The sequence below is a fragment of the Acipenser ruthenus genome, chromosome 33 (assembly GCF_902713425.1).
Source record: "Acipenser ruthenus chromosome 33, fAciRut3.2 maternal haplotype, whole genome shotgun sequence".
NCBI classification, from domain to species: domain Eukaryota; kingdom Metazoa; phylum Chordata; class Actinopteri; order Acipenseriformes; family Acipenseridae; genus Acipenser; species Acipenser ruthenus.
Window position 1 is genome coordinate 11,561,576 of NC_081221.1, and position 15,175 is coordinate 11,576,750.

General features: G+C 39.8%; 1 protein-coding gene across 2 annotated transcripts; it reads left to right on the forward strand.

The window, feature by feature from the left end:
• Nucleotides 1-3,418: 3,418 nt before the first annotated feature.
• Nucleotides 3,419-14,920, forward strand: tmub2 (transmembrane and ubiquitin-like domain containing 2). 2 transcript variants are annotated; one of them, XM_059006718.1, is made up of 4 exons: nucleotides 3,419-3,462; nucleotides 3,622-3,775; nucleotides 10,059-10,634; nucleotides 10,821-14,920. In XM_059006718.1, the coding sequence occupies exons 3-4, from the start codon at nucleotides 10,075-10,077 to the stop codon at nucleotides 11,170-11,172; spliced, it is 912 nt and encodes a 303-aa protein (XP_058862701.1). In that variant the 5' UTR covers nucleotides 3,419-3,462; nucleotides 3,622-3,775; nucleotides 10,059-10,074; the 3' UTR covers nucleotides 11,173-14,920. The 2 variants fall into 2 exon arrangements, with proteins under 2 accessions (XP_058862701.1, XP_033911223.1); XM_034055332.3 differs by lacking the exon at nucleotides 3,419-3,462 and having other exon boundaries at nucleotides 3,593-3,775.
• The last annotated feature ends 255 nt before the right edge of the window (nucleotides 14,921-15,175 follow it).

Here is a 15,175-nt window from a genome sequence, read left to right on the forward strand (position 1 = left end):
ACAAGTTTGCCAATGCTCACAGTTTGATCAGAACTTAACAGTATGCAGGAACCAGACATTTAATATCGAGCCAAAAGGCATGTAAGAATATCCCTTGAGAGCAGGTTGCTTCTCCTTCCCAGTCTCCCAGCACTGTACCCAACATGACTACGGTTTCAAACAGCATGTCACTATACCAGTCTTGTGTCTTACCAAAATAGTACCGGAAAGAAAGACAAGCAACCATTAATAGCATGACTAATAACAAATTAACAAAATAACACCACTGTACTCGGAGATATTTGCCATTTAAGATCTCACCAAATCCACAATTCTCCCCTATCTTTGCACCTTCTTTTTCTACCATTTCTTTACCCTCAGGACTTAACTGAACTAGCCATTCACACCTCTGCAAGCTTATTGTCCCATTTGTGTATTATTAGCACATGTACATTTCTCTTAATGGGACCGTTATGCGATCATTCCCACTTTATCAATCAGGGGTAAAATCAGTGCTGTAAGGCTGTGAATTTAAACTCATTTCAAGAGGAATTGTAGTCAAAACGTTTCTCATTTCATTTGTTAAGATTATTTTAGTATTGTCAGAACATGAATGTAGCATAAATGTAAGATATTTGTTTGTGATTGCAAACGTTGTACATTTACAACTAGCCTCAAGATCCCAAAGAGATTGAATTTTAATATTTGAAGGTCAGGTAATCTTTTAGGTTCCTCATATGTCAGTCATTACGGGATACAGATGGTTTAATGACAGGACAGCAGGCATTGAAGGACTTGAGAGAATTTTACTCTCCAGGTGAAAAGACCTAGGAAGTGCAAGACTACCTGAAAGTAAGACATGCAAATTGAGATATTTCTTTAGATGTGTATGGTACCAGATATATTTTCTAAAAATTGTACCAGATATAGTTCCATTTTTGTCCCAAAACTTGAATCATAAAGGTTTTCCCAAACAGGCACAATCGCATAGAAAGAAGCTATGATACTAACTGCAGCCAATAGACATTACGCCATCTATTAACCTACAAAGAAGTTATTAGATGTTTAATCTGGTTTAGCCCCAACAGTAAAACATGAAACAACTTGAAAAAGTGAGACAGTAGTCTTTCACAGGAAGTAGTGTCTCGAACTGCTTCACAATTATAAAGCAACCATTAACAGAACGGGGGGACCCTAGGGGTGGAATGGAATCAGCACAATTTGAAGACAACAAAAATCAGCTTTTCCATTTTTGTTCAGGTTTTTAGAATGTGGAAGATTTTATACAGGACCCCGGGATTAGGAGACTGGGGTTAGGACATCGGTACTAGGACACTAGGATTAGGATACCAGGATTAGGACACTAGGATTAGGATACCAGGATTAGGACACTAGGATTAGGATACCAAGATTAGGATACCAGGATTAGGACACTAGGATTAGGATACCAGGATTAGGATACCAGGATTAGGACACTAGGATTAGGATACCAGGATTAGGACACTAGGATTAGGATACCAGGATTAGGACACTAGGATTAGGATACCAGGATTAGGATACCAGGATTAAGATAGCAGGATTAGGACACTAGGATTAGGACACTGGGATTAATACAATTTATGTCTGAAAGGGAACAAACTGCACTTCGTTTTAATATATTTTTGAAAGCCTTGAAAACTGTTGTTTTAACTAATGTATTATATTATTTGTATATAATTTTCTGCTTCAGTCATAATATCTTGTGACTTTTAAAACCCAGAAGTTTAAAGCACCCAGTAGAGCTCTTACTGCCTCAGTAGAGCTCTTAAACATGTCTCCTCTCAAAGTATAGCTGGTACACCAGAGTGTAACCATTAATCTGTCCCCCTGAAGCACTCTGCCCAGATGCTGTTAGAAATACCACATTTATTAAATTATTATATCTGTATATAAACCACTACAACAAGTGCCCCGGATTTTAACCACAATTAATTCTATTCCAGCAATAAACCTAATATTTTCTCAGTAGCGTTTTATAATGCTCTGTTTCAATCCTAACCAATTATAGTATTAGTATATAATCTTGTTAGTTCCATTCCATTGATCTATGTGGGTTTTGTTCCATATTACAGAAAAATCAATCTGCAAATTGAAGAATTAATTTAATTCCTATCAACTGTCCGTGTAACGAGAGCTCATAAATGCATTCTATTAAACCAATAGCACACGCTCAGTCACGTCAGCATGCTTCTAATCGACGAGGGATTAGTGGCTGGATAATCTTCTTTCCACAGGGATTATATTCATGTACTGCCAATCTCTATAATATGGGCTTTCTGATCTGCCTGTGTCTATATGCTACTCCAGCAGTGCACTCCTACAGTGGTCCTTTTGTACTGGCCTCATTACAGAAAGTCAATCTTGTTCCAGCTTGCTCAGTGACTAAGGTACAGCATGGTGGTGTCTTTATGAAACATGCCAAATATCCAGGAGGTCAGAAACAGTTAGGGATAATAAACAGACAAACTTCTTCCTGTGTATTATGTATTTATTTTTGTAATTTAGTGTGCCCAATTTTGAAAGGTAAAATGTTGTTCCCTCACCGCAGTAACAACCCACATCAGCTCAGGAGAAGGGAGGGTTAGTGAATGTCCTTCAATCCCACTGCCTACCCCTTGGAGAACAAAGGCCAGTCCTGCAGGTGGTCTACCTGAGTGCACCGGGCTCCTAGCCAGTAGGGGGCACTGTAGCGTGGTGAGGAGAAACTGCTAACATAGAGCCCTTTAAGTTTACTTTCTATTGTACAGATATTAAAACCTAACCTTGTATTTTAAGCTGCTTAAAGAAAACTAAGAAAGCACGTACTTCAGTCTTTAACTACTTCCTGTGTTGTTTTTTGTTTGTTTGTTTTTAAAAGGGGAAAACCTAATTTTACAAATGTATTGTAAGCTATAAATAAGTTTTTTAAAGCACTAATGGATTCCTGTTGTACGCAAAGGTTTGAAATGTACTTCCCTGGACTCGCACTAGATGGCAGCATCAAGCCTCATGGATCCCATGAGTCGAGTGTACTCCGTGACTTTGCCAGGGAGTGGATGAGTTTCTGGTCCTGCACACATTTTTTTTTTTCACAGACAAAAATAAATAAAAAAAACGTAAAAAAAATTATGACAATTTTTTTGACAAACTTTTTCAATCTGATCAATGTGTGCATTTTTAAAGACAGGGCGTCGTGTCAAATCCAGTACATTTATAATGGGGGAGACTCGGGGGTCATGTCAATTTTTACCCCCTTTCCACTGTGACCATTGATACTGTATGGTTGTAATGAATGATGATGAAATATTGCAGCATTTTTTTTTTTAAGGTTTCATTAAAAAGTGTTTTAAAAATCCACAAGGTGGCGCAAACAAGTCAGTAAGTTTTTTTTTTTTTTTACACTATTCCAAAGCGCCAGAAAACAATGTGAACGAGTGTTTATTCTGGTCGACGGCAGACTAAGAGGTATTTTTTAAATATATATATATATATATATATATATATATATATATATATATATATATATATATATATATATATATATATAACACAAATAATTATTACTTAACACAAGTCATTATGTCGCGTACTCGTGTTAACAATTCCGGGTACTTTTTTTTCCAGTCCGCAGAAGCCGAGCAGTCCCGTGTTTTGTCTGTGTGACGTAGACATTATGTGCTGTGTGCTGACGTAAGCATTTTCCGTGTTTGTATGTGGACTGGGAGTGGGGCAAAGGAACTTCTGCCGTGTCGCCAAGCAAAATGGATTGAAAATTAAGGTAAAACAAAAATAATATAGTCACATATATACTAAATACAAATCAAAGGCATTTGTAGGAACAAATAAGAAATCAGCTGCCTAATTTTAAAAACGGTTGTTACGGTTTGGCTTCTCTCTGTGTAAACCTGTCCTGGACGAAGGTCGTTATTTACATGGAACAAAAATGGGGTGAATTAGAGAAAAAATGAATACACATTTTACTTGAACTGTAATTAAAATAACGTTCTCGGCACCGTCGTCGTTTACCTGTGTGTACGACAGTAATGTTCTTTTCTGTACGTTTCAAAACGTACATTTCCTAGAAAATAATATAAATGTGAATGTACTTTTTATTAACCTGTGTAAAAAAACAACAACAACTCCATATTAAAAAATGTTTTTTTTATTATTATTATTATTGCAAGGACCTGCTACTAATACATGAAACCTACTTAACCATCTTTGCGGACTAGTAGTACTGTACTGGACTCAAGTCGTTAGTTAAGTTCTATCTCGTATCTGTGGGATCCATTTGCATTCGATTTGGTAATTAGGGTAACATGATTTAATTTATGAAAACATGGTTTGAAACGGGTTTGGCGACGCACAGTACAAACATCTGTTTTTCTTATTTTTGCGTAGTTTATGCAACCCCTTTGTGAGTGACCAATTACTTTTACCCGATGCGCCGATTCGGTTCGGTTAGTCCAGACAAGATCAAACCAGATCCAAAACCTATCGTCCTGTTGGTTTTAACGGGAGGTTGAGTGCTTCAGAGTGAGATTGAAACATGTGCCTTGGTGGTCGATCTTGTTCTCCTAGCTTGGTGACCTGTGGTTGAGTGATCTCTTCCTGAGTAGGTTGGAGAGAGAGAGAAACACAATTTGAATTTCCAGGTTGGTTTTGCGCACCCACCCTGTTTGAAACTTGCTTTTTTAAGCCAAATGCCATGCCCTTCCGTTGCGACTACTGTATTTGCAACTCAAATGTACATTTTAAGTATCAAGGTGAACGTTTTCATAATAAATAAATGGTCAATTTACTAATGCGTTTTCGTAGCAAAAATTCACTGGTGGAAATAAATGTATGAAAGTGTTTGGCATTGTACATGGATTGCAATATCACAGAAGCAAGGAGGTCCAGTGTTTTTTTTTTTTTTTCAAACGTTAACATCTGTGACTGATTGTACAGGACTATCTGTCATCCTGATGAGTTTTTAGAGTAAATGGGAGCTTTATTTACTTGGCCATATGCTACACATCAAACCAGCAATAATGACGTAATGCAAAGAACAAGAGATTGTGTAGATTCTCATTTTAGAAGATGTAAATTGCAAGCTAATGACTGCTGTGAAATCAGGTCACAAGGGAGCATATGCAAAGCTGTGGAGGCAGCAATTTGTACAACAGATGGGTAAACAGTCTCAATGCGGGAGAGCAGCTTCGGGGCGTCCATTGTAAATTGTAATTCCCAGTTTAGCTGTTTTAGTATTATTATTTGTCTATTTAGCAGACGCCTTGGTCGATCTCAAAACATACATTTCAAACTATGCATCAGCTGCAGAGTCACTTACTACAACTACGTCACACCCGAAAGACGGAGCACAAGGAGCTTAAGTGACTTGCTCAGGGTCACACAATGAGTCAGTGGCTGAGGTGGGATTTGAACCGGGGACCTCCTGGTTACAAACCCTTTTCTTTAACCACTTGACCACACAGCCTCCTAGTACATGCAGCTAGAGCTGGAGGTACTTCTTTCAACGATAAATTATGACTTGGAGCACTTTTATTCCAAAGCAAAAAATGTAGACTTTACAAAAGCCTTCACATACGAACCACAACACTTAGTAATTTAAAAACTAGTTTTACCAGTTACATTCTATTATTAAAAAGCAAGATGGCATCTGGTTTTTCTTTTTTCATTAGATTCTGATGTTTCTCATCACAAAACAATCACGTGCATAAGAGGTTTAGTCTAACATGCAAGGAAAGTAGTGTTAACGGGAAGGTAGCTAGCCATGTGAGGTACAGTATGCAGCTCCAAATACAGCACCAGGTGGGGTTAATTGATTAATACATATTCATACATTTAACTGAGGCTTTTTTTTTTCCATTACCTACTGTGGTGTTTTCGATCATTTTGAGTGAGTTCTGTTGACCTCACCATGAGATGTTTCTCTATTTTCTCTGTTGTGCAAACTACCAGACATCTTGCTTGCTGGCCTGTGTGGTTTTCACATCTTTATTTTTACTTCCTAACTTGAGAAATCATGTGATATTTAAACTGTGACTCTCCTCCACTATGAGTTTAAATAAACCTGTTTACCAAGTGAATGATGATTAGGGCCTACTTGTGGCAGCAGCATGATTGATGTAAACATAGTTTAACTATTTACCTTTAAGGGAAAAGAACAAAAGGGAAATAAAGAATGGATTTACCTAGTGAGATTCACTATGAATGATTCACTGATCATGTAGATGGGAAAGGTCTTGTTATTTCTGTTGATTCCCCCACTGATTCCCATCACTACAGTATTCTAACATTGCATATCTCTCAGTATTACTGCACCAGTGTCAACACCCCTGCTACTGTTTGCAGAGCAAGGTTATTCAGTATTTTCTGTCCGACTCTACTTTGTTTGGTAACAGTATTATAGCTGGAATTGAATAATCTGTACCATGTAAATCATTTTATTTGATGTAGCTTCATGTATTCAATTTTTTCACTGTCTTCTTACTCTTTTATGATATTTGAAATCATTCTGAGTGGTTATGTTTGAAATGACTCAAATCCAGTTATTTTTATGTAAGTTTAAGTTTGTGTTTCTCATGTGAGTTCAGAAGCTGCTGTTCGGTTCCATTTGCTTGCCATACAGTAGATATGTAGGCTAGCTGTCTTTATGCTGGAACAGTTCAACTTATTTGAGGACTCACAAAGATATATATATATATATATATATATATATATATATATATATATAATGTGCTATTCGAATACACAACACATGAAGATGCAAGCATTTCAAGATCGCACATGCCTGTATTAACCAGTCTTCCTCACAGAGCTGCCACACGAGAACGCCACCTTTACAGCAAGTCAGAGCAGCATGAATATGCAATTAGCAACACCTCATGGGAACTGGGAAGCAGGGCAAGCAATGCCAGGGAGGAGGCACCAGCTGTGTCGAGTACAGCAAAGAGGAGTTAAGAGAAAGCTTCAGCCACACTGGTGTCCATTCAAAATGATTTCAAGGGTGGTGGAACCATTGTTTAAATCATTAAATGACATGGACACCATCAACTGCTTCTGTGATTGGGATTCTCATAGACCCCGTTCACACTTGCGATTTAAGGCGGCCCAGGGCTGCATCAGGGCCGCCTTTTTTCATAGGTAAACGCTCCAAAAAAGAAAAAGGCAGCCCAGATTTAGGCTGCCATTTCAATGTGGCCCAGGGCCTGCAATCCGGGACCTTTGTGTATGAACGCACAGCAGACTAGGGCAGGCCTTTTCGTATCACATGACACACGTGGTTGCATAGCTGAGTAGACAACTTTCATTTTAAAAAATCTAGTGGGTTAACGTTCAGGTTGTTTCTTTCACATGATATATGCACTGTAGTGCATTCGTAATTATGCGTAACTTGTCACAATTACCTTTTCTTCCTGTTATTTAGTAACTAAGCAATAAATATAAAAACTGCAGGATTGTGGATCTCAATAATGGTGCTGGAGACTTGGCATATTCAGGCACCACTGTATTTTGCACGCAGCGATATACATAGCTACAGAAGTGTGCGTCTTTACATTAAAATGCTGATCATTTATTTGAGCTGCTTGCTTTTACACACACATAAAACACTGTCCTCATCCACACATATTAAGATCGTTGCTGCACCATGTGAGGGTGAGACCTGCACTGTAATATTTCAATGCCTGTTACTGTGATTATTATTGTTAATGTTATTTTACTAGCGCTAGAGTTGTGGTTTATTATGTATCGTGCATGTTGTTGAGCAAAGTGTCTTTACTGGTAATGTTTAGGGACTAGAGAATAATAATGACAATGATAATAAGAACGAGTAAACAATAGAATAGTTTAACGATCGTGTTTGTAAACAGAGACAGTATTCATTCAGGTTAAACAAATACGTATAAATGAGAAGAAACATGAGTAATGTATTTAACGTTATTTAATGCTTTCTTTAGGAGGGAACAGTCGTACTAGTGGTCAGTTGTGAGCTTGTATTATGACTGTACACACAATGACTGACAATCTGATAGTCATTTGTGATCTGTGAGGTATCCGTTACGAAAATAAATATTTATACCTGTCAACATTAGCAAGTTGCTGTTTCCTGCGTTCTAAATACCTGTGATTGTGGGTGAGGTTAAGCTCGGACCGTCGCCTCGTTACACACCATAACAGTAAGTCAAAATAGTCAATAATATATATATTTTTTTTATATATACCATAAAAAATTGCTACTGTGCTGCATTGAAAAAAATAAATATTAATAAAAAACATCTGCTACAAATCAAGGATTACTGTATATCCCGGTAGCTCTTACATTCTGAGTGCAGGCTATTGTTCCATTAAAAAAAATAAATAAATAAAAGTGCCACATTTTGGCCTGCTTTTCAGTCACATGTCTGAACGTGCAAGGGTGTCTTAAACCGCAATTGTGAACGGTCGGGGTTACAGACCTAAATATGTGGCGGCCCTGGGCCAGCACAGTAGTGTGAACGGGGGTTTGCTCCTTACTTTAGTATTTCAGCAGTCGGTCTTTGGATCCACCTCTATCTAGATCAGTGGAGTAGATCCTAAACTGTAAAACGTGTACATTCCACTGTCCTGCCACCTTTCATATTTGATTATCAGCATGTTTTTAATTTCATGTAGTCAGTGGTTCACAACACTATAGTCAAGAGCATGGTCTATCAGGTTTTGAACGTACGACCCAGGTACGTGGTTTCACAGGTAGGAGTGTCGGTGTAAAAGGGGCTTAAGCTCCTTTTATAATTATTATTATTTTTTTTATTTTTTTTCAAATGTATTTTGTATAGCGCCTTGCATGCCAAGGCATCCCAAAGCGCTTCACAGGACAAATAAATACACTACAATAATAAAATAAAATACACAATAAAATATCAAAAAACATCCAAGTGTACTGTATGGGAATAATTGCAAGAAGAATCATGTAGAATCATTATTGCAAACATCATTGCCTGCTAAGGGCATGCCTGTTGATTAGCAGCGTCTGACTGATCAGATCAATAAAACATATACAGACTGGATACAGCAACTCAGTGAGAGGCGTGATCGGTTCAGAGCAGATTCAGGAGGACTGGGAGGAAGGTAAGTGGGTGTGCAGAGCTGTGTAGTGATGAAATCATTATTAACAGGAGCTGGATTTTATTTTGTTTCCATCACGCGTGTTGACAGGATACAGTAAGTAACTTAAGTGTCAGTGAAGTCCATGTAAAGTGTGATGCAGTTCAAGCATGAGTTTAAGTGGGTTTTATTCAGCCACAGCGCAGTGCAATCCATTTCAATGTAGAAATCCTATTAAGTTCAGCAGTGCAGTACTGCATGGCGTGTGCAGAGATTTTAGAAGCGACAATTCACTTGCTTGCCGAAGAGGGTTGACCCTTTCAGGTTCATTTCAGTGAGCGCTCGGTGAGCGAGTGATTAGCAACGGTGTGGAATGAGACAGTTCTTTCTGTTACTGGGGCTTGAAGTGATGGGTGAGCTCCCTTGTTTTGCCTTGTAGCTCGGAAGCCAAAGGTAACAGTTTGCTCTGTGTATCTTAGAAATGTTATTTTAATGTTATTTTAATGTTATTTGGGGGGGGGGTGCTGCTGGCCCTAGTTTGATTGATGCATGTGATTGGTGGTGTGCTGTGTGACCCTCTTACAACATAAACTAAGAACCTTGAGCCCACTACTGCACACGCACAGGAATAATTGCACTTGACCTCGTGACAGGACTTGTTTACCAGAACACTGTGTATTGGACACATTGCAACATCTTTAACAGCAGGACCACTGTAAACACATGTCTTTAGCTCTCCCATTTTCCACTCAAGCCAGATGTGTGTCCTATGTATTATCCCCTCCATTCTGACACGCAAACTAGAAATCTAAGAAGGTGCTGCAGCACTAAATCTTGATTGACTGAAAGCTATATCTATATCCGTCTGTCTGATATTAATCATTTAGTATAAACGATTGAGAGTATTGGAAACCTGAGTTTGTGGGTTTACTTTCCTGAACTTGAAGATTTGTTTTTCTTTTTCTCTGCAGAGCTGATCCTAGTTAGATGGAGCCGTCTATGATGACGTTTATGGAGGGGGTGGGTGACGAGGTGATCATCGCCGGGGGAGTGGTACTGCTCGGCCTAGCTCTGGTACTGGCCTGGATCTCTACCTACGTAGCCGACCGCGGAGACCAGATCCTGGGGGCCATCGTGAGTGCAGGATCCCACTCCTCTCTGGTGGGGCTTGGGGGCCGGGAGAGATACACGGGGGGCTCCTCCAGCTCCGATCCCACGGAGCCCCAGCCCATCATGCAGAGCGCAGAGGACAAGCCAGAGGAGGAGGGGGATTCAGAGACGGGGGCAGAGCAGATCCCCAGCGAGGAGGCGCCTGAGCCCAGCATCGACCAGCTGCTGAACATCCAGGGGCTGCGCAAGAGGAGCGCCTCCGCCAGCGAGCCCAGTCTGGTGGGAGAACAGCCCGAGGAGACCAGCACCAACACCAGCCGCAGCGCGGACAGCAGCCTCTTCCTGGACGGGCAGATCAGAGTGAGGCTCAAGTTCCTGAACGACACGGAGGAGCTCGCCTTAGTGAAACCGGACGACACCATTGGGTTTCTGAAGAGGTAAGAATAAGGAGAGGAGAAGAAAAGGTGCCAGGAGGTCCCCAGTGGCTCACATTATAAAAGCACAGTGCAGGGCGAGTCATGTGAGCGGGGTTCGAAACTCTTCAGTACAATAAATAACCCAGGCTGGGGATTCATTTTCAGTTTAACAATCTGCATTTTCTTCTCTCCTCTCTCTCTGTTTAGCAAGTACTTCTCAGGACAAGAGCAGCAGATCAAGTTCATTTACCAGGGGCAGCTCTTGCAGGATCAAGCACGGACCCTGCTGTCTCTCAACATCAGCGATAACTGTGTGATTCACTGTCACATCTCCCAGCCCCCCCGTGAGCCAGCCCCTGACCCCAGCGCGGCTGTGGAGCACAGCGGCATGACCCTCAATGTCGGCAGCCTCATGATCCCCATGTTCGTGGTCATGCTCGCCGTGGTCTGGTATTTCCGCATCAACTACCGGCAGTTCTTCACCGCGCCTGCCACGGTCTCTTTAGTGGGAGTCACCGTTTTCTTCAGCTTTCTCGTCTTTGGGATGTACGGACGATAAAAAAAAAACACCAACTAAACTGAGCGAGGGGTTGGTTAGGGGGGTGGGGTTTATGTCTTTTCATTGGCTTTAAAGCTCTCCAATTGATGGTACTGTATATGACTGGCCCACGAAGGTCCGCTTTCATGTTTTGTTGGTTAACTCTGTGGCTCTCCGTTACTGTTGGACCACCCAGCAAGCGATCTCTTGGAAGAATGTAATGGATGACGAGGGCAGGGGGGTAGAAACAGATTGTGGCTATAGCTTTGTCGAATTAGCTGTTGCTGAAATGAAAAGCTTGTGGGTCAGGGTGGAGCACAGGCTCAAACGCCGTTCAGGATGAGGATTAAAGAACAGTGAACACACACACACACACACACACACATTTTTGTAATAATGACCCCAAGTTGCATGTGAATACCAGCTGAGGTCATAGTAAAACATGAAATGGCTTAAACTACTAGTCAGTGGTAATTGTTTTTCTCCCTCTACCCTAAGAATGTTGCTGTTGGTGCTGTGGAAGGCTTCATGTAGTGTCTAAAATACCACCCTAGAAATGATCATTCAAGCGGCTTTGTTTCAATGGCCTATCCCCTATCGGCAAATCGCATGCAAACTGCTGCCACCATAATAAATGTAATACACAGGCAATTTAGAATTTGAAAATGTTGAAAATTTGGCTGGAGAGCATCTAGTTGTGGGCTGAAGCAGTTGCATTGGAATGTGGAAACACAGGTTCTATAGAGATGTTTTTGGATTCATTTTAATTGATTCTAAATTCTGTTAATCACTTAATCAGGCCAAGTTCCATTACATATAAAAACACTCTCAATGCTAAAAATGATAACGCCTCTTGTAGTTTGAAAACTATATTGGTGTTTTAGTTGCCTAAATACAAAACTTAAAAAAAAAAAAAAAAAAGATTATTGTGTTCACAGTAACAGCATGGATTAATAAGCTGGGCTCCAAACAAGCTGGAATGGCCATTGGAGGGTTGAGTGTGTACATTGGCCTTCCTTTTAAATTCTTCAAAATGAATAATGTGTTGAACCTTTTTTAGAAGGGGGAAAAAGGAAAACAATATTGGTTTTGTGATGTATTGTGTGGGTAACTGCCTCAGGCTGATATCATGCTGTACAGGCTTTAAATATTTGTAACACATTTAATAAGCTACAGAATACTGTAAGATGGGTTTTACCATTGGAAACGGCAACATGAGCAGACCTACATAGTAGAGAGTCATTCTTGTAACAGGAACTTTTCAGCATCATCCAGTTCAGCGCTGCTTGGTGGCTGAAGGAGTTTTGGTATATTCAGTATCAAGATTAAAATGGAATACTTGTGTGGCTAGTGTTTTTTTTTTCTAAATAATTTGGATTTTAGTGGGCCCTGCAGAAGCAACTAACAGTTTCATTAAAAGTTGTGTTTTAAGCTTTACTTTCTATTATAAAACTATATAATCGCAACTAAAAGACATTGAGAAAGACTTGCAGTGGAAATGTTTATTATAATATTACAACTTTGTCCTGTGCCACTGGTGATGTTTTGTATGATTCTTTATTTTATATTCTTGAGAAGAGTTGGGCTTCTGCATCATTTTTCTACAGGTAAAAACTTTGGATGCACATAGAATATAGGGAAACCAAATTCTATTGGATCGTACCTGGGGAACAGATACAATCCTTATTTGTGGTAAACCAGGTAAAGACCTGAAATCAGAACCCATATTAATGGGCGTTGTGTTTGGAATACAGGTAGTCAGTCTTGCACCTTTGCCGATTTTAGATACAGATTAAAAGACTAAGCTGCTTCATCCCTGCACCTAATTACTTCCTGTGCTCAGGATCACACCAGCTCACACAGCTGCCATATCTGCCTGTGACAAAGCCCTGATTACAGCAACACTTCCAAACGCATCTGTTCAGGCTATACATTTCTATTGAAATCACTTGTCTAAGTGCTTGATTGCCACTATCCTGTCATGGACTTGATTTAAAGTAGTCATCTTTATATTCTTCTTTTGATTCTTTTAAATTTGACATTGATTTTCGCATGCAATATTCCAGTACTGTGGTTTACAATGCGTCGCTATAAATGATGAAACATTTTGAAAAACCAATGTAAAATCTCCATAAGACAGTCCTGTTTTAGTTCAATGTTCAGTAAATACTGTACTGTACTGTACCGTTTAGGATTTTTAATGTTCTGTTGAAATGCTTTAAACCTAGTTGTCAACCTGATCACATCCAACCCTGCAGCTGAATCCAAACCTTGATGGTATGAGACACACAGACTTGCTGTCTTGTTTAAAACTGGGGCAGGCTTACTTTGCTGGATGCCTTGTCAAAGAATTCGTTTCTTTGTTGTATTTATAGAATGTATTGCTTTGCATAGTCATGCTACCTATTGCTTTAAATTGCCTGCAACCTCTCGTTTTATTATTATTTGAAGTAGTGCTTCTACAGATGTATTTTAGTAGTAGTGCAATCAGGACCAATGTACAGATTCTAGCTTCATATTTATTCTTATTTTACACAAGAGCTTGAACTACAGCAGTTATTATCTGTGTAGGCCACCATAGATGAACACAGGTTTACCTGTTGCATGGGAGCTGCTTATCCAATTGTGATTAAACTTGGTAAAAAAAAAAAAAAGTGAAAGTCAGTTGGAATTCAGCAACTCCACCTCTCTGGCTGCATACAACCTTGGAGAACCACTTTAAAGAAGCCCTCTTCAGTGAGGACTGTGCTTACCCAGCACCTGCTCCCCCTCTGCCCCCAGCTTCATCCACAAAAAAACATGACAAGATCAGAGCGGGGGTTAGGGACAAAGATCTTGCTCTCCTGGCCCCTCGTTGTCACTATTTTGGCAGCAGGAACATAGCCTCATATGTACCCAGTTGAAGAGTATCAAAAGCGGGGGAAGGAGATGAGTACCATGGCTTTCAATGCTGAGGAGCTGGGCTGCAATCCTGATTTGCTCAATTCAGAAATTAATTGACTGGTTTCAAATGAAGTGGCTTGACAGCAGATATACCTTGTAACTAAACACTAAGTAACTCTGGCACAGGGTGAGGATTAGTGTGCATTGGCAAAGCTTTGGTAAGAAGCAAGCCCTTCACACTGTGCCTGCCTGCAGTCAGCCCCTCATCTAGCTGGAGCACCAAACCACAGAAGAACCAGGAGGATTTAAAGAGCATTTTTTTCACTTTCCCCTTTGCCTTTTTGTATGGCACATATGCTGGCCGGTTGTGTTGATCTAATATTGAGTTATCATTTTCCCTGTATCTGTGAGCTTGTCTGTAAAATGTGTAAGTGCCTGGGCTGAACAGACTACATCCCTATTCACTCACTCTTTGTAGATTAGGTGGGGCTGGTAAGGTTGAATGGTCACATCATCACTTGTGAATAAACAAGGCTGTTCCATGCTAGGCAGTTAGGAGTCTCCAGACAAGTTCAAAGCCTGGTGAAAACTAAATACTGGAGCATCAAACCCCAGAACCACTCCATATAATTGGAAAAATCATAAAATGAGAAGGGAAAGGTGTACCAAATAAATACAATGACATGGACTGCTACCTGCTTTAGCTTAAGGGGAAAAAGTTAATTTCATTTTAAGTTATGTAATAAAACTGTTAATTCTGTTCACAATGCACATTTTTAAAACCCCCAAAGTGCCCCAACTCACCTCTGCAAAAAAAAAAAAAAAGGTTATTGATCCTAAGAATATTAACATTTAGTAGCAATGCCTGCAACAACTCAGTATAAAGGTATCTTGCCACCTTGCTCCTCGTTCATTTCTTTGCAGTTTCTTGGTTCTTCTAAATGTGACAGATTGTTCTCTGTTGTAACCAAGAAGAAAACGAGTCAGGCTGGCTGCTGGAATGTCAAACACAAGGCAAGAAAGACGACGATAACAACAATAGAAATCTTAGAATGAAGAATCATTCTGCAAAGCTCTGGAAGGAAATGTGTAGAAATAGAGCAATAGAAAAAATGAATAAATAAATATTGGTTACTGCTTG

What these genes read in the sequence shown, in the direction of transcription:
- tmub2 (XM_059006718.1), top strand. Translation starts at nt 10,075, where the DNA reads ATGGAGCCGTCTATGATGACGTTTATGGAGGGGGTGGGTGACGAGGTG. An exon ending in ACCATTGGGTTTCTGAAGAG is followed by an intron (nt 10,635 to 10,820) that starts GTAAGAATAAGG and finishes CTCTCTGTTTAG; the next exon opens with CAAGTACTTCTCAGGACAAG.